Source organism: Nothobranchius furzeri, chromosome 2, assembly GCF_043380555.1.
Source record: "Nothobranchius furzeri strain GRZ-AD chromosome 2, NfurGRZ-RIMD1, whole genome shotgun sequence".
In the NCBI taxonomy this organism is placed as follows: domain Eukaryota; kingdom Metazoa; phylum Chordata; class Actinopteri; order Cyprinodontiformes; family Nothobranchiidae; genus Nothobranchius; species Nothobranchius furzeri.
This window is the reverse complement of record NC_091742.1, coordinates 88,326,908-88,345,684: the sequence shown is the minus strand read 5'-3', so window position 1 is coordinate 88,345,684 and position 18,777 is coordinate 88,326,908. Positions and strand designations below refer to the sequence as shown.

The 18,777-nt window shown below is 40.9% G+C and overlaps 1 protein-coding gene across 4 annotated transcripts; it reads left to right on the top strand.

Annotated features, from left to right (window-relative positions):
* The first annotated feature begins 1,038 nt into the window (after positions 1 to 1,038).
* LOC107395558 (gastrula zinc finger protein XlCGF57.1) lies at positions 1,039 to 18,777 on the top strand. 4 transcript variants are annotated; one of them, XR_008561404.2, is made up of 5 exons: positions 1,563 to 4,072; positions 5,182 to 5,381; positions 5,459 to 5,535; positions 6,722 to 6,788; positions 7,989 to 9,005. XR_008561404.2 is itself a non-coding variant. In XM_015974954.3 (4 exons), exons 2-4 carry the CDS (start codon positions 5,313 to 5,315, stop codon positions 8,665 to 8,667), a joined length of 825 nt encoding a protein of 274 aa, XP_015830440.3. In that variant the 5' UTR covers positions 1,051 to 1,542; positions 5,182 to 5,312; the 3' UTR covers positions 8,668 to 9,005. The 4 variants fall into 4 exon arrangements, 3 of the variants coding, with proteins under 3 accessions (XP_015830439.3, XP_015830440.3, XP_015830441.3); XM_015974954.3 differs by lacking the exons at positions 1,563 to 4,072; positions 6,722 to 6,788 and adding an exon at positions 1,051 to 1,542; XM_015974955.3 differs by lacking the exon at positions 6,722 to 6,788 and having other exon boundaries at positions 1,582 to 4,072.

Genomic DNA, 18,777 nt, shown 5'->3' with positions numbered 1-18,777 from the left:
TCTTATTGACAGTTACAGGAATCGTTTTGCCTCAAAAGGTTTTGCAACAATATATTAAGTGAGGGGTACCATCATTTTTGTCCAAGCCTGTTCCATGAGTTAATGTTTTTAAATAAAGTAAAGTGAAGAATTGGGTTTCTAAACCACAACGGGTCATCCTTTACTCGTTCTGCAAAGCAAAGCAGACTGACTGTCAGGGTCAGCTGTGGCTGCACTGTAGCTCATCATCACCAGTGTGTAAATGGATTAATGACCATAATTGTAAAGCACCTTGGGGGTTTCTAGGCCTCTTGAAGGCACTCTATCAGATGCAGACCGTTTATTTCATTTAATCACAAACTCATGACAGCCCCACAGACTGGGAATACTGGGAATACTGGGTGACACATGTGTGTGTGTGTGTGTGTGTGTGTGTGTGTGTGTGTGTGTGTGTGTGCGTGCGTGCGTGCGTGCGTGCATGCTCATTTAGTATGTGTGTTTACACCACTCACTCGTCCAGAGACCTGCAGAACCACAGCACCAGAAGAGATTTCTTGTATTGTTTAATTAATTCTATATTTTGATCGTTATGTTGTCACTTGTTTGTAGATAATCACTGAGCTGCTTTTTTGTTTTAAAAAGACATTTTTATCTTTTAGCTGAACAAAACCAACTCACCCTCATACTCTGTGTGTTCTGAATGAAACAGAGTGGTTCTAACACATTGTTGAGTTGTTGCATCAGAAAAACACACAAGATCATAAACACAGCTCGTTTGGTTTACTTCATGAGAATAGAAGTTATAAGGTGCTTTGTAACGTCATGTCTCAAGCCTGTAAAAGAGGAGTTTAATTAACTTAAATTGTTTCATAATAAACAGAGATGTGTTTGATCAGGAAGTGTGTGTGTGTGTGTGTGTGTGTGTGTGTGTGTGTGTGTGTGTGTGTGTGTGTGTGTGTGTGTGTGTGTGTGTGTGTGTGTGTGTGTGTGTGTTCGCCCATTCACTCTTGTGACAGAAGGTTCTGACCCACGTCCACCTCCAGACCAGTAGGTGGCGGTAATGATCACGAACCACCCACAAAGCAGAAAGAAGACGCTTCTCCAGAAGCTAGCAGACTGAAGCAGCAGCGCTGTAAAACATCACCAGGCTGTGGAAACTTTCTTCTCCTCCTCAACAACTTGGTGGAGTTCTTTCCAGAACCACCAGAGAAGATATTCTGCGGTTTTCGTGACAATCGGAGCTCCAGAATCAGGTTGTGGGGCAGAAAAGCTTTTCTCTAGACTTCCTGCCCTCTGGATCTGCTGCTGTTCCTTTGGCCTCTCTGAGAAACGCGCTCGTTTTGCTGCTTTCATCAGATTGAAGAGGTTCCCTCTATCAGACTGCAGGATCGCTGCTCGCTCTCTGATCCATCCTGCTCACACTCTCCGACGGAAAAGCCTCGGAACGTTATCAGCTGCTTTGTTTCTATTGCAGCTGTTAGCTAAACACGGCTAAAGCAGACCTGCTACCACTTCAGGATCTGGGACTGAGTCATCATCTGGATCTGGACAACATGGATACAGGTACACAACTGGTGTGTGTGTGTGTGCGTGTGCGTGTGCGTGCGTGCCCCCACATCAATAATCCACTATCTCACTACAGATTGTGTCTGCAGACAGACTTCAGTGATGTACAAACAATAAAATATCAACATCAGCTCCTAAAAGCAGAAATCCGTCACAATTCAGTCAGTTAGAATAGACTTTATTAACCCCACAGTGGGGAAATTAACTTTTTACTGCAGCACGCACACTTAAAACAAGCAAGAATTGTGACAAAAGTACAGGTAAATATAGTCTGTAGACTATTATTGTAACCTTCAACAATCAGAACAATGGATAAACATGTTAACACATCTGTCACAAAGGTCCAGTACAGACAAATCAGAAACAGTACCTAAAATAATCACCTAGATATACCAGATTAAAATTTATATAAAAACTTCAAGTAAGAACCATAGAATGGATGAACAAAATGCACAAGAGCACATTACAAAGATGAAATATACAGATTAATCTACAAAAGATACAAGAACAAAATACAAGGAAACACAGTACAGTCTGACCCATATGTTTAAGAAATGGCACACATTCATCAACCAGCGCCTCCTTATTTCTGATGAGTAACGACAGCAACCAACATTAGGGTCAAAGTAGGGCTGGATGATGAATCGAAAATGTGTTGTAACAACACTGTTGTTACTGAAATTCTTCATGTCTCACCTTTATGTTATTGTTTTATTAGACACACTCCACTTTGAACTGCACCAATCCAGCACCTGCTGCATTGAAATAACTAGTATTAAAGACCTTTATTTTGGTCCAAGATCATTACTGGGCTGGCCCTATTAAAAACCTTCTACACCCCTGCTTAGTAGACTTAACGAAGTATTTTTAAGTCAGTATAAAAATGACTGAAACACAAATATACATATTTGGCATTATTGGCCAATATCTTTGATTTGATTTATTTGTTAAGAACATCAAGATGCATTACAGTGAACATTATAATAAAGTACAGGGTTTCCCTTACATAGCCGTGGCGGCCCGCCAAGTACGGCAAACCCATTCGGACAAAATACACTACACATCTATACTGTTGGAAAGAATTGAGCAGTTTCATTATTAAAATAATGTTTCTTACGACGTAAGTTTGTGTTTATAATGGTATTTGTAAAATAAAACACTATATCTTATTCATAATGTTGAATTCCTCTTTGAGCACATCCCTTGAAGGATCATAGGTATTAGCAACACCTGTGAAATTGTATTTGCAGGAAAAAAGTGTGTCCCGTTTGTTGAAGTATTTTGTGTTGAGAGTTTTTGTCGTCTTGTCCATGTGTAGTTCAGTTACGCTCATAGCTGCTAGCCAAAAGTCTGGAGTTAAAAGTTTTCTGGCTTTACTAAAATACCTGTCTGTACTTATTTGATTGATGGTAGTTTTACTTTCTATTAGACTCCAAATGTAATCATTTGGCACATTTCTAATTCATAATTTGTAAGAATGTAATCAGTGATATTAGCAATAGCATTCCTATGGGTTTTTCCATGTATATTAGCATTGCGCTAACCACTCGCTGCCAAATTTCAGCCTTTGCGATTAGAAAATCTCCTTTTGTCACATCGCAATTTAATTGCACATGCAGTTAATCGTTCAGCCCTAATATACATGCAGCTCTATGCTAAAAGTGTATTTTCAAAGAGGTAATGATGGATTTCTTTGTAAAAGTTGTCCATCTTTCCAACAGAAAGATCTGCCTGGACCAACATAACGTGATTATGTAACTTCTGTAAGGTTCATGTTCAGCCAATCAACTACTTTGACGTCATCGGCAGTCAAAGGACCAGGAGCCGATCTTGCACCCGAGCAGATCCTGTACCAACACTGTCTCGGCAGAGGGTGAACGAGGCAAAGTCGTGCTCCGCTTCAGAAGAAGTTTTATTTTTTCAGCTTCAGAAGAAGTGTCCAACGTGTTTTTACGCTTTCTCCAAGACATGTCACGTCGCCAAGTTGTTCGTGCCACGCGCTAACACGTCAATAGTGCAGCATAGCCGGCTGGAGGTTTTAGGGTTCAGATCGAAAACACCTGACCTCTCACGCTGCTCACACATCGATCTTAAGTTGTCGCTGTTGCGCTCACACCGTAATACAGTATTAGATGCGGTTAAAGTCAGACATGCAAAACAATCAATTTTACATAAAAAAGTGACGCTTAGCCTGGCGGGGGGAGGAAAGCACTGCGGGAAATTTTGAGAGACAGCAGGCTCAAAATCGTGGCTGTGGCAGCCAGTCAGGGACAGCCACGAGGTTTCCAATAGGCTCTGTGCATACATCACTTCCTTGTTTCACGTGAGGATGGTACGCCCTTTCCGGTCTGTGCTAAAATGGTGTCGTTATGGCTGAGTCTATGAAGTTCACGAGGTGCCTCTTGGAGTTGCCGAAGTTAACTGTTAACGACGTGCGTCGTATTGTCAGCATCAAGTACTACGCCGCAGAGTAAACTTGAAAAGGGTTTCAAGTGCTACGTTTCATCCTACGTCTGTAATTTTGAGGGTAAGTCCAAGTAATTGCAGATGCTAATTCTATCAAAGTCCTAGCTAGCCGTAGGTAGCCGCCTGCTAACCGCTGCTAAAGTGACTGTTTTCATTTTATTTATTTATTTTTTCTCGAACCAAACCTCCCTGGTTCCGTTTAATCATGTTAATGTGAACGTGTTCGTATTCCTGATTGAAGTCTCGGGCAAAAATTAGGCTAACAAGTTAACTGTGAGGGCTCACTGCTACAAATCAATGAAAAAAACAGATCCGCCACACCAGCTGAGAGTAGGACTTGTTAAAGTTTTACGTTCAAAGTTCTGTTTGGTGTTCAAGGTTCTGTTCAGAGCCACGTTCAAAGTTCTGTAGAATATGTTGAAAAGTAAGTTCAATACAAGTTCTACTCTTTTGATGTGAAGAGCATTTGAAAGATGTTGGTGGCCAAATGCAGCTGCGTAGCTGAGTGGGAATCATTAGCAGGTTATTTGGTGTGTTGTAAACAAACGAGGGTTTGCTTAACAGCTCGAGCTATTGTCATCCACTGCTACACGTCAAAAGCAGAAAAAATGTCTACCTCCGCTATTCAGAGTGAATGTTCTCCCTCAATATATCCTGTTTTCCTCTTTCTTTTTAAATATACACTTTTTATCTTAATATTTTTAAACATTTTGTTAGAAAATGTTACATTTGTGGATTGCCTTCAAATTTTTATCCAGGGGTGCTACGTAAAAAAAAAAAATCCATTCTTTTTTCTTCTAAACTCCTGTCCTCTTAACCCCATTATTAGCATCTGGCCCCAACTATTATACTTAACATACACTTAAAAGAAGCAGAAGCAAATCCTGCATTGTTCTGTTGGCTGCATTAAAACAATTATAGACCTGCTTCACTCCTATGTGTAAGCTCATAGTTCTCTACGTGAGCTCGCTCAGTAAACTATTGCAGTTGGACTTAGTAAATCATGCACAACATTACATGAGACAGCCAAGAGGTGTAGGACAAATGTTACACGAGACAGTAGCTCAGTGGCTTATGCCTCTGACAGGACAAGGCAGGTTTTGCTCCTGTTGCTTTTGCTTAAGACTTCTTTCCAAAATATTAAATGTTGCTTCTCTGTGTGTATTTCAGATGACGTTACGTGATTCAAAGCCAGTTGTACTGGTCGACTCATCAGCAACTGCTCTTGTGTGGCTGGCTGTGGAATCTGCAACCACTTGGTAGCATTGCTGTTCCAGACTGCTCATTGTTCTGAATGTGGCATGTCTGTTGTCCCTCCTGTCCTGTCATGCACACAGGCGGAACAGAAGTGGCATAAACCACAAACAATGGTTTGTCTCATTCCAAAATCTAACACTTGTCTCACTTTTTACAGCCACTCCACTAACCAAATCTGTTTAATCAAAAGGGTGTGAAACCAGGACCTGTGGATGCCATGGTTGTCCTAAAGCCCAAACCAGGTGTTACTACAGCCAGTGGAGTTGGGTATGTATCATTTCAATTCAATTCAAGTTTATTTATATACAGGGTTGGGAACGTTACTTTAAAAAAGTAATTAGTTATAGTTACTGATTACTTTGTCAAAAAAGTAACTCAGTTACTAACTGAGTTACAAGATCATAAAAGTAACTAATTACCTACAAAAATAACTACTTAGTTACTTTTTTCATTAAAGAATGCAAGAATTACTACAATAGTAAAATATAAATGACTAATGACTGGAAAATAATAAAATGTATGTCCAAATGTTTTTTTAATAAACCTGAATAATTTAAATAAATAAGCACTTAACAGGAGGAACTACTAATAGGAACATTAAACTAATCTAGACTATTAAAAGGTCACTGTATTTAACAAGACCCCAATCAGCTCAAATTTAAAATTGCAAATAGAAACACCTGTAAAGGTTCCCGAGCCTTTAAATGGTCTCTCGGTCTAGTTAAATTACAGAAATGAATGTAATTTAGCACAGTATTTAAATTTTCCCAGCTTCACATAATTGTGTGTTTTTAGCAGCATTTCTGTTGCTGCTAATCTAGTAATGGTTAAATAAATAAATAAATAAAATCCTTTAAAATGACACTAGAAGAGGCACAAGCCTGATGGAGGACTTACATTTACTAACTTGGGTCAGACCCAACCACAGAAGAGCTGAAGCTGGGTGGTAAACACACACAGGTAGTTCTAATAACACCTGAGCTATATGACGTCTGAGACTGATGCATCAGTGTTACAGCGGGACTGAAGACATGATCAGAAACAGGTTACAGCAGGATGATCTAGGAAGGCAGAAGATCAGGACGTCTGAGCGGTGAACAGGTGAGTGGACCTTCGGGACGTCCCGCTGTCACGCTAAGAAGGGCACGGCTGCAGACCCGCAGATTCGCTGCAGATTCGGGGGGGGGGTCTGCAGCCGTAGACTATTCATCGCATCTTCCTCGTTCTTCACGGGCCGTGATGCTCTTGGATGAAAACATCTACCTAATCAGCTGACGACAGCTTCAACACACCGCGTTGCTTCACGCACGCATTTTCTTATCAGTAACAGAAACGACGTTTTGATAAAAGAAGACGTAATTAATTAGTTTGCTCGTTACTGAAAGAAATATTTTTTATTAACGCGGTTATTTTAAACGGCGTTATTCCCATCACTGCTCTGTTGTGTTTACAGCAGGCAGCGACTGAGACAGTGAGAACACTGAGGGTCTCCGCCCACCCGGCCAATCATCATCGTGTTTGTAAGTGCGTTACCGACACCTCTCTCTCCCTGGCTGCAGCTGAAGTGTGGCGGTCAGAAAGCCTCACACTGCTGCTTAACGTTCGACAAGCATATAGTAACGCACAACCTTCCGTCCCCAGTAACGGTAACGGCGTTGCAATGGCGGGAAAAGTAATTAATTAGATTATTCCGTTACCTATAAAAGAATGCCGTTAGAAACGCTGTTATATTTAAATGGCGTTACTCCCAACACTGTTTATATAGCGCCATATCACAACAAGAGTCGTCTCAAGGCACTTCACATAATATTCCAATACAGGTCAGTTCATTAAGCCAATCAGAAAAAAAAAGTTTCCTTTATAAGGAACTCAGCAAATTGCATCAAGTCACTGAACAGCAATCCTCATTCTAATCAAGCGTGCAGCGACAGTGAAGAGGAAAACTCCCTTTTAACAGGAAGAAACCTCCAGAGGATCCTGGCTCAGTATAAGCAGCCATCCGCAGATCAAGAAGACAGAGCACACGCACACACACACACACACACACTCTCACTGACTCACTTCCAAGTAAGTGTGTCTATCATCAAATTTAATTGGCAGAATATAGTGTTTTGTAAAAACATGATTGAACTTAATTCCGGACATTGTCAGTGAATAATATAATTCGGGAAGACAGCAGGAACAATAATAATAATAATAATAAATTTTATTTAAAAGTGCTTTTCAGAACACCCAAGTTCACTTCACAAGATAAAACACAATAAAATACAAAAACAAATCAGATGGTCAAATAACTAATAAGGAGAAAATTTATAGTTTATGGTTTTTAAAACAGTTTCAAGCTCAGAACGGTAGACTTGACAGGTGTGATCCTGAAAGTGTGGATGAACTCTGTCACACAGACATGGACCAAACTAAAACAACCCACAAATCACTGTGAGGTTCGGCAGCTTTATTTTGAAAGTGGTACAGAAAATGAAGCAGTCATGTGACTCAGGCAAACCGAGGCCTCAGTTGTGATTGGTCACGTGGTTTTCTGCGAAACAATCCTCAAAGCGGAGCTTCGTGGACACGCCCCCTTCCTGCTTGATGCAAGCCTCGGAGCTTTGCTTCATTTGTCCCATCCCTACTTCAGATGACCACGTGTGGTTCACAATCTATTCTATTGGTAAACAAACTACACTTTGTAAAAATAAATATTGACTGTTCTGTAATTTCAGATCTACACTTTACAAGTCCTATGGCGGTGAGCTCCCACACCCAGCCACACTCAATCCTGGACCTGCCTACGCTGGAATGACAGCAGAATCCCTTCCACTCATCTGCACAATGAACATTTCAGCTGACAAGCCACTTGTGGACTCCCTCTTTGGGAAGGTACAAGCTGGCAGTGTACTGTCGTATCAACAACCCATACCTCCATCTGACAGTGTTGTCATGCATGAGGATGCACCTCCACTCCCAAGTGTGCCACTAGAAGGTTACCGTCTGAACCCAACTGAATGTTCATTTGTGCCAACACACCAAGAACAGCTACACATGAGCTCACTTTCTGTGACCTTGCCACAGTCACACCTCATTGAGGAGGCAACGAGATGCCAAAGTGCTACACCAGATTGGCATTCGCTCAGGAAAGAAAGAGTGACTGCCTCGCATTTCAGAGAGGTGAGCCATGTAAGAGGTCCTGGGACTGCAGAGAGTTTGGCAGAAAGGATAATTCGAGGGACAAGACAAACGGCACACATGAAGAGGGGAATGGCAATGGAAAAGGGCGCCTTAAAGGACTATGCAGTTCTAAAAAATCTGAACCTGACCAAGTGTGGGCTTGTGGTCCATCCAGATGCATCTTGGCTGGGTGCGTCTCCTGATGGGCTTATATATTTGCATCTTTTGGGCTAGTAGAAATTAAATGCCTAAATGCACAAAGCTATGCAGACTGCAAATTCCTCAAAGTGACACAAGGCTTACACAAACTGAAAGAGAGCCTCTGTTATTTTTTGGCAAGTTCAGGGCCAGTTATTGATCACCGGTATGCAGTGGTGTGATTCTGTTATCTGTGCCCATAATGACATCTTTGTGCAACTCATATACAGAGATAGCGTTGTAATGAATGAGATGAAAAACGTGTGACATGTTTTTCTTCAACACTTGCATGCCAAAATACCTGTCCATGCACAAGTGATTAAATACTAGTGAAGACATGAATTCAGACATTAAATAAAAATCATTGAATTCTCTATTCTGATCATTTCATTTTTACATACAGTAAAAGTCAAAAAGGTAAGTTCAGTAAGTTTCAGAGACGTTCTGGGACGTAATTTTGGGGGGGGGGACGGGTGGGACATGCCCCCCCCACTTTTTCAAAAGGCAGTTTTGGTCCCCTGCACTTTTTTCCGTCCGAAAACAATGTTACGCCCCATTAAATGGATTTGGTTGAGCACTAGGACCGAAACGGAAACCGGTTTCCTATTAGACCCGCCCAAAAGCTAATCTATTGGCTCTGCTGATACTTGCTAACGTATTATTGGCTGTTGCTGCTGTCACTCAAGTTGTAAACAGAACGTGCTCACGTTGATTTGCTAGTTTGGAGCCGCTAGGGAACACCGGTACTGAGTCACCGTCAACTAGACGCTGTGTAATATCAGAGCTCAGCTCAGCTTCCATTACATAACATTTGAATAAGTGTTCATTTGTGAGTCTTTGGTAGTTAGGCACAGCCAGGAGGCAGCATGTCAAGAAAACGAAAAGTGGATATAAGAGACTTCTTTCAAAGTCAAAACGTAAGTTGGAACATGTGACACCCCTGCATTAAGCTCAGACTCACCTCCTCCTTCACACACATACTCAAAACTAACTTTTACAAACTAATCTCCACATAACTGACTCCTCAGACACAATTTATTCGTATTATTATAATAATTATTTTTTTTATTATTACTATTATCATCATAATTATTATTACTAGTAGTAGTAGAAGTGTAACTTCAAAACTCTTATCATTTAACTTTATTGTAAACTTATCTATTGCAATGTATATGTTCACATTAAAAAGCTCTGAAAAATGAACAGTATCATCATCGTCAACAGATTTTTTTAAGCTTAATGTCAAAGATATACACTTTTCATTAGATTTATCTTATTTTTTCCATTTATTTTTTGTGTGTTGAAATGCAACAACTGTTTAAACACTTTTAAGGGGAAAAACATATTTAATATGTTTTTATACACTCAAATGTTAGGGTGATGATCATGTGTAAAACATTAGTTCAGCATGTCCTCTAACACAGCAAATGAACAAACGGCCAGATCTCAGGAGGGACCGTTTATGTATAAATAATTTTTATACTTTTGACTAGGCCTGGGAAAGTAACACATTTTGCTGGACGATATTTTGTCCAACAAATTGTTGATGATAAACGATATTGTCAACATTATCTAGACCAAAATAACCACTAATATAATGTTAATATATCATAATAATGCAAGTACACCCTTTAAAATGCAACAAAGGAACCTTCATTTAACATTGAAATGTCCAGAACCAGAATTTCCAAATGAATAAAAATAACAAACAAAAATTAAATAAAAAAGGAATCTCACTCCCTGTTAGAAAATGTTGCACCAAAAACAATAAAAAAAAGACCCAAAACAATAAATACAATGGCCTATCCATTGTCAACAGCCAAAACTGCACTTCAATAAGGATGGAAAAATTATTGAGATGGGCACGTGACGTGTCAAGGGGTCTTTACATAACACCCCCCACCCCAAATCCGCACAAGCCTGCTGTGTCCCCCCCCCACTTCTGAAATCAAAATTTCGTCCCTGGAGACGTTATACCCGCCGACAGTTTCAACTGTATTTCTTTCAGTCTTCCTCAGAGCGTCAACCAACTTCTTGCTGTCTTGTCATTGTCAATGTAGAAGCATTGAGGGAGTGTGCAATTGGCATGCTGACAGCAGGAATGTCAACCAGATCTGTTGCTTGTGCATTGAATGTTCATTTCTCCACCATAAGCCGTCTCCAAAGGCGTTTCAGAGAATATGGCAGTGCATCCAACCGGCCTCACAACCGCAGACGACGTGTAACCACACCAGCCCAGGACCTCCACATCCAGCAGGTTCACCTCCAAGATCGTCTGAGACCAGCCACTAAGACAGCTGCTGAAACAATTGGTTTGCATAACCAAACAATTTCTGCACAAACTGTCAGAAACGTCTCAGGGATGCTCAACTGCATGCTCGTCGTCCTCATCAGAGTCTTGACCTGACTCCAGCTCGTCGCCGTAACAGACTTGATTGGGCAAATGCTCACATTCGATGGCGTCTGGCACGTTGGAGAGGTGTTCTCTTCACGGATGAATCTCGGTTTACATTGTTCAGGGCAGATGACAGACGGCGTGTGTGGCGTCGTGGGTGAGTGCTTTGCTGATGTCAATGTTGTGGATCGAGTGGCCCATGGTGGCGGTGGTGGGGTTATGGTATGGGCAGGCATCTGTTATGGACGAAGAACACGGGTGCATTTTATTGATGGCATTTTGAATGCACAGAGATACCATGATGACATCCTGAGGTCCATTGTTGTGCCATACATCCATGAACATCACATCATGTTTCAGCAAGATGATGCACGGCCCCATGTTGCAAGGATCTGTACACAATTCTTGGAAGCTGAAAATGTCCCAGTTCTTGCATAGCCAGCGTACTCACCAGACATGTCACCCGTTGAGCATGTTTGGGATGTGCTTGACCTGTGTATACAACAGCGTGTACCAGTTCCCACTAATATCCAACAACTTCGCACAGCCATTGAAGAGGAGTGGACCAACATTCCACAGGCCACAATTGACAATCTGATAAACTCTATGCGAAGAAGATGTGTTGCACTGCATGAGGCAAATGGTGGTCACACCAGATACTGGCCGGTTCTGAGTCCCCAGACCCCCAATAAAGCAAAAAACTGCACATTCCAGGGTGGCCTTTTATTGTGGGCAGTATAAGGTACACCTGTGCACTACTCACGATGTCAGATCAGCATCTTGATGTGGCACACCTGTGAGGTGGGATGGATTATCTCAGCAAAGCACAGGTGCTCACTATCACACATTTAGACTGATTTGTGAACAATGTTTGAGAGAAATGGTAATATTGTGTATCTGGAATGAATTTTAGATCTTTAAGTCCCATCTCATGAAAAATCGGAGTAGAAACAAAGGTGTTGCATTTATATTTTTGTTGAGTGTATATATACAGTGGGTACAGAAAGTATTCAGATCCCTGTCAAATTTTCACTCATTGTTTTGCAGCCATTTGCTAAAATCAATTACATGAATTTTTCCCTCATTAATGTACACACAGCACCCCATATAGACAAAAAACAGACTTTTAGAAATGTATGCAGAGTTATTAAAAAAAGACAAACTGAAATATCACATGGTCCTAAGTATTCAGACCCTTTGTGACACTCGTATATTTAACTCGGGTGCTTTCCATTTCTCCTGATCATCCTTGAGATGGTCCTACAACTTCATCGGCTTCCAGCTGCATTTGATTGTACTGATTGGACTTGATTAGGAAAGCCACACTCCTGTCTATATAGGACCTTACAGCTCACAACGCATGTCAGAGCAAATGAGAATCATGGGGTCAAAGGAAATGCCTGAAGAGCTCAGAGACACAATAATGGCAAGGAACGAATCTGGCCAAGGTTACAAAAACATCTCTGCTGCACTTAAGGTTCCTAGGAGCACAGTGGCCTCCATAATCCTTAAGTGGAAGATGTTTGGGATGACCAGAATCTTTCTCAGAGCAGGCCATCCGGCCAAATGGAGCTACCAGCGTAGAAGAGCCTTGATGAGTGAGGTAAAGAAGAACCCAAAAATCACTGTGGATGAGCTCCAGAAATGCAGTCAGGAAATGGGAGAAAGTTGTAGAAAGTCAACCATCACTGTAGCCTTCCACCAGTCATGACAGAGTGGCCCGTTGGAAGCGTCTCATCAGTGCAAGACATATGGGGGTAGTGTTTTTCAGCTGCTGAGTCAGGACGACTGGTTGCAATCGAGGGAACGATGAATGCGGACAAGTCCAGGGATATCCTGGACAAGAACCTTCTCCAGAGTGCTCAGGACCTCAGTCTGGGCCAAAGGTTTACCTTCCAACATGACAATGACCCTAAGCACACAGCTAAAATAACGAAGGAGTGGCTTCACAGCAACCCTGAATGTCGTTGAATGGCCCAGCCAGAGCCCTGACTTAAACCCAATTGAGCATCTCTGGAGAGACCTAAAATTGTCTGTCCACCATTGATCCCCAAATCCAGGTGTAAGACACTTGTTGCATCTTTACCAAGAAGACTCATGGCTGTATTAGCTCAAAATGGTACTTCTACTGAATACTGAGCAAAGGGTCTTAGTACTTAGGACCATGTTATATTTCAGTTTTTTTTTTTTTGTATAAATCTGCATTTTCTGAAATTCTGTGTCTGTCAAGTGTGTACAGTGCTGGGAAAACCTATAAATGTAATTAATTTTAGCAAATGGCTGCAATATAACAGAGTGGAAAATTGTCGGGTGTCTGAATACTTTCCGTACCCACTGTAGGTTAACTTCTTGAGCTATTACTTTAACCCAGAAATAAGAGACACCCCCCCCCCCCCCCCCCCCATTAATTCCACAATACTATACAGCTGCAGACCCAGAGAACGCTTCATTTAATTTACAGGACCACGCTTGCACTAGTACCTGTAACTTAATCTCAGAGAAAAATCTCAGTCTGTGTGCAGATGATCAGCCAAAGTACTTTTGTTTACCCTGCTACTTCTTCATTAAGCATGTTGCAGGAAAACTGGAACTTAACCAAGCGTATCTACTTGAATACACTTAAACCAGACTGAGAGCCCTGTGTTGTAACTGCCTTCTATAGTTTTGTATATTGTGTATCTGTATAGTTGAGAAATTTTGTGACCGTATCTTGTGGTGCCTCTTGCTGAGGACTCCCGTGAAAATTAGGTTTTTAAGCTCAGTGAGACTTTCTGGTTAAATAAAGAACAAATAAAAAAAGTAAAAATCACAATTTCTGCATATCCGCCTGCAGCTGGAGGAAATGCATTTTAAAGATGGAAGTCTACAGAACCAAGTAGATCACTGATGTAACACCAGTAACGGGAGAGGGGGTAAACGGAGAGTGCATCAGAGGGACCAGTGTGTTTTTGAGCAAAGCTGCAGGAAAAGTTTGGGTGTTTAATGTACTCTTAACAAGAACTGTGCACCCACATTCCCCACAAGTTAGATGTGGTGCCCATGCAGGTGTAACTCGTAATGCTCTGATGCAGTGAAGCGCATTGAATGCATTAGGACAATAAATATATATTTTTACTCTGTAATGGACATGATTAAAAATGTAGCGACATACAGCGCTTTTAAAAAATCACACAAGTAAAAGTACAGACCTTACAAATGACTTAAAACAGTATAAATACACAAAAAAGGCTACTCAATGACAGTAACGCAGATAAGTCTAATTATTTTCTACCTCTGCAATAGGGAGACTTCTTTTCAAGGTTTGGAAAACAAATATAGCTTATTAATAGGTTTACATATCCATGGCTCTAGCAGCGTTGTATGTGGAAGCATAAAACAGGGAAAATAACCTGAACATGCAGTTGTGAAGTTGGGCTCGGCTCTAGATGGTACACCCCAACCCCTCTCCCGCGCTGGCCTTCGCCGCCGCCATAACACATGGGAAAAACCCCGGATGTAAAAAAAAAAAAAGAGTTACACAACTGATCCTGGATCAGTCAAAACCACAAAAAAACGCAGCTTTGACGGTCACGTGATCGTGCTATTTGAAATCGCAATTTTGGTCCAAAAACGATAGATCGTTCAACCCTATTAATATGTATTTTATTGTAATGTGTATTAGTGTAAACAGTGATTAACTTGTTAAATCAAACACATACTGTTTTGTGATGGCCAGAAGGCTGTCAAAAGGACTGTTAATGGAATTAAGGGAGTTCTAGTTCAAAGCCATTTTTCAGCTGTGAATATAAATCGGGTATTTCTATGTTCCCTACAGATGCTCATCTGGTGGTGCTGGTTAAAGAAGAAGTTACTGAAGAACAGAGTGCTGATGTGTATCAGCGGGACCCAGAACACCTCCACATAAAGAAGGAAGAGGAGGAACTCTGGACCAGTCTGGAAGGAGAGCAGCTCAATTTAAAGGAGGAGACTGGTGCCGCCGGGTTTCCATTCACTGCTGTTTCTATAAAGATTGAGAATGATGAAGAGAAACCTTTGTTCTCACATCTTCAGCAGCAAATAGAAGACACAGATGTCCCAACCAGCAGCTCAGCTTGCCTCATGAAAGCAAAAACTGGTGGAGCAGAAATTAGCAGCCACCCAGATATGAACCCTCATGAACAAACCTCCGATTCTTCAGAGACTGAAGTTAGTGAAGATGATAAAGAGGAGGATGATTTGAATCTAGATTCTGAGTTGTCAGACTCTGGGGACGGAGACAATGACTGGAAAGAGAACGTGTCGTCTGAGTCGGAAGTTAAGACTGTCAACAAATCCTTTAGCTGCCCCGAGTGTGGTGAACAATTTCTGCACAAACAGTCTCTCAAGGAACATGTGAGACTGACAAGTCATTCAGCAATGAGGTCTTCAGGCTTTTTGCGTAACACGAAATGTGTAAAGCAACATGTAGACTCTTTCAGGAAAGTCCAGACAGAACTAAAATTTTTCATGTGTGATGACTGCGGAAAAAGATTTAATAAAAAATCTAATTTAAACAGTCACATGAGTATCCACACAGGACAGAAACCTTTTGCTTGTGATCTCTGTGGACAAACATTTAGATTAAAGGCATATTTAAACAGTCACATGAGTGTCCACACAGGACAGAAGCCTTTTGCCTGTGAGTTTTGTGGACAAACATTTAGACGAAAAGAACATTTAAACACTCACGTGATTGTCCACACAGGAGAGAAGCCTTTTTCCTGTGAGCTTTGTGAACAAAGATTTACCCGAAAGGAATATTTACACAAGCACATAAAAGCCCACACAGGACAGAAACCTTTTGCTTGTGAGGTTTGTGGAAAAAGATTAAGCCAAGAGAATATTATAAACGGTCACATGTGTGTTCACACTGGACAAAAGCTTTTTGCTTGCAAGGTTTGTGGAAAAAGATTAAGCCAAGAGAGTATTATAAACGGTCACATGTGTGTTCTCACAGGACAGAAGCCTTTTGCCTGTGAGATTTGTGGACAAAGATTTAGCCAAAAGAAACATTTAAACAGTCACATAAGAGACCACACAGGTCACAAGCAGTTTGCCTGTGAGATTTGTGGGCAAAGATTTAGCCAAAAGGAACATTTAAACAGTCACATAAGAGACCACACAGGACAGAAGCCTTTTGCCTGTGAGATTTGTGGGCAAAGATTTTGTCAAAAGAAATATTTAAACAGTCATATAAAAATCCACACGGGAGAGAAGCCTTTTGCGTGTGAGATTTGTGGACGAAGGTTTAGCCAAAAGTCAAATTTAAACAGTCATATAAAAGTCCACACAGGAGAGAAGCCTTTTGCCTGTGAACTTTGTGGACAAAGATTTAGCCGTAAGGAACGTTTAAACAGTCACATAACAGTCCATACAGGACAAATGCCTTTTGCTTGTGAGGTTTGTGGACAAAGATTTAACCGTAAGGAACGTTTAAACAGTCACATAAGAATCCATGCAGAACAAAAAGCCTAAATTGCCTGTGAGGTTTGTGGACGAAGGTTCATTCACAAGAAACCGTTATACAGTCAGATGAAAGTCTTTTTACATATCTGTAAACTTGTTGCTGTTTGGTGAAAATTGCTGTTTTTGAAGCCAAATATGTTCATGTGAATTGTATAAGAGTTTCTTTTAGGGTGGTGGGCATGGCTGCAACTATTATACATGTTGGTGCATGATTATCATCTGAGAAATAATCCTTTTGTCAAAAATATTGCAATTGTTTTACATAAATTGAGTTTGCATGTTAATAGAGTAATATGCAACATCTCTTCTGTTCTGGGTCAAATTGACTTGCTGACTAAAAATCAAAACTAATGACTCAAGATAATTTGTATTGAAAGTAAACTTTATATAGGTACTGTTTTGGAACAAAATAACAAAACAAAAATATATGGATTGGCATAATGAACTCCACAGAACACAAATGACATCATATGTTGTGACAGTAAAAACTATGCATAGAACCAGAAATACACAAGAATGATTAGGTGAAAATGAACAAGGTGCATGTGTCTACACAGCACTTGAGGGACATGTCATTAGTGTGTTTTGTACAAATTACTTTTGCACATTTAAAAATGACTTGCTTGGGCTGCATGGTGGCGCAGTGGTTAGCAATGTTGCCTCGCAGCACGAAGGTCGCAGGGTCGAAACTCGGCTGTGGCCTTTCTGCGTGGAGTTGCGTGTTCTCCCCATGCATGCGTGGGTTTCCTCCGTGTACTCCGGTTTCCCCCACAGATCACAACATGCCCTATAGGTTATAAATTGTAAGTCACTTTGGATAAAAGTGTCTGCTAAATAAATAAACATAAACATAATATGACTAGCAGCTTCCTCATATTGCTCATTATCAGAATAATCGAATTCAGAAGTGCTATAGAAACAACGCTGCCTTGCCTAAATCTTGACACATCCTCCTCTGTTTTACTGTCATGATCAAAGATGAGGTCCAGAGATTCTTGGGCTGTCATCTATGCTGCTCATTTTGTAAAAACTGCAGAGTGTAATGTTGTAGGACCCCCTTTGGAGACTATCTTTATATGTTTTGCTCTTCCTCTACTGTAGTGATGTGTCGGTTGCGAACGAACCGGCTCTAAGAGCCGGCTCTTTGAAGTGAACGACGGGAGCCGGCTCGTCATTGGGCGCCGTCCCCTCCCCTCTTGCTTTGGTGAAAGCTACAGGCGATTGGTCAACATATGTAACTGCGTGTCCAGACTGTCCACACACGGAGCAGTAGGGTCGGGGAAGAGGGAGGATCACATGCGGGTGGAGGGAGACAAGAGGGAATGAGGAGGAGGAAAAAGTTAAGCGAGAGGGAGGAGATTGCGACGAAGACGGTGAGAAAATGTGCGCCAGCAGTCGGAAAGTGGAGATTTCTTAAAGTGTTCAGTTATTAAATCCATAGAAATGATAAATATTTGATATATAGCATTTTTTTTACATTAGTAAATCATTTTACATATAGTTTTGCATTATTTTGCTTATAAATGTACTCTGCAACAGAAAATCTGAGGAGCCACTTGGGAGCCGAAAGAGCCGGCTCTTTTTGGTGAGCTGAGCCAGAAGAACCTAGCCTGGCAAGCTTTGCAAAGCAAGAATTTGGTCTAGTTCACTAGGCTAAAAAGAACCGGCTCTCTAAAAAGAGCCGGAATTCCCATCACCACTCTACTGAGTGCCCACTCGGTGTTTGTGCAGTTTGCCTATATGAGAACCCTTTCTGTGGGTGGAGTTTACCCAGAGGAACAGAAAAGGTTCCGGACAACACATTCAATCTCCCACTTATTTTACAGGTTAACATTTTTATTGTATGAGTTGATTTCATACTGAAAAAATATCTTTCAACTACTTTTTTTATTTAAAATGGGTCAATTTGACCGGCAGCTTAACAGGAGCGTGAATCTGCTCTAACTATAAAATGCTTTATTTCATGGGTGATCAGTCAGAACTCTTCAAATAAACCTACTGTTTACAAACATCAACTTAAAGTACTGTAAAATATGTTGATAATATGATAATCCAAACTCACAATAAATAATTGAAAAAAGTTGTCTTCTTTGAACTTTCACAAATATACTAAAGAGTTTACAAATTACCAACTGATTTTGCTGTTAACGCAGAATTGTCTAGTCCAAGTTTGAAGAGTGTTGTAGTTTTGAGCTAGACCAGATGGATAAAAAATTCTGAAATGTGTGTTTTCTGAACTAATAAATAAAGGTTTCACATATCACAAA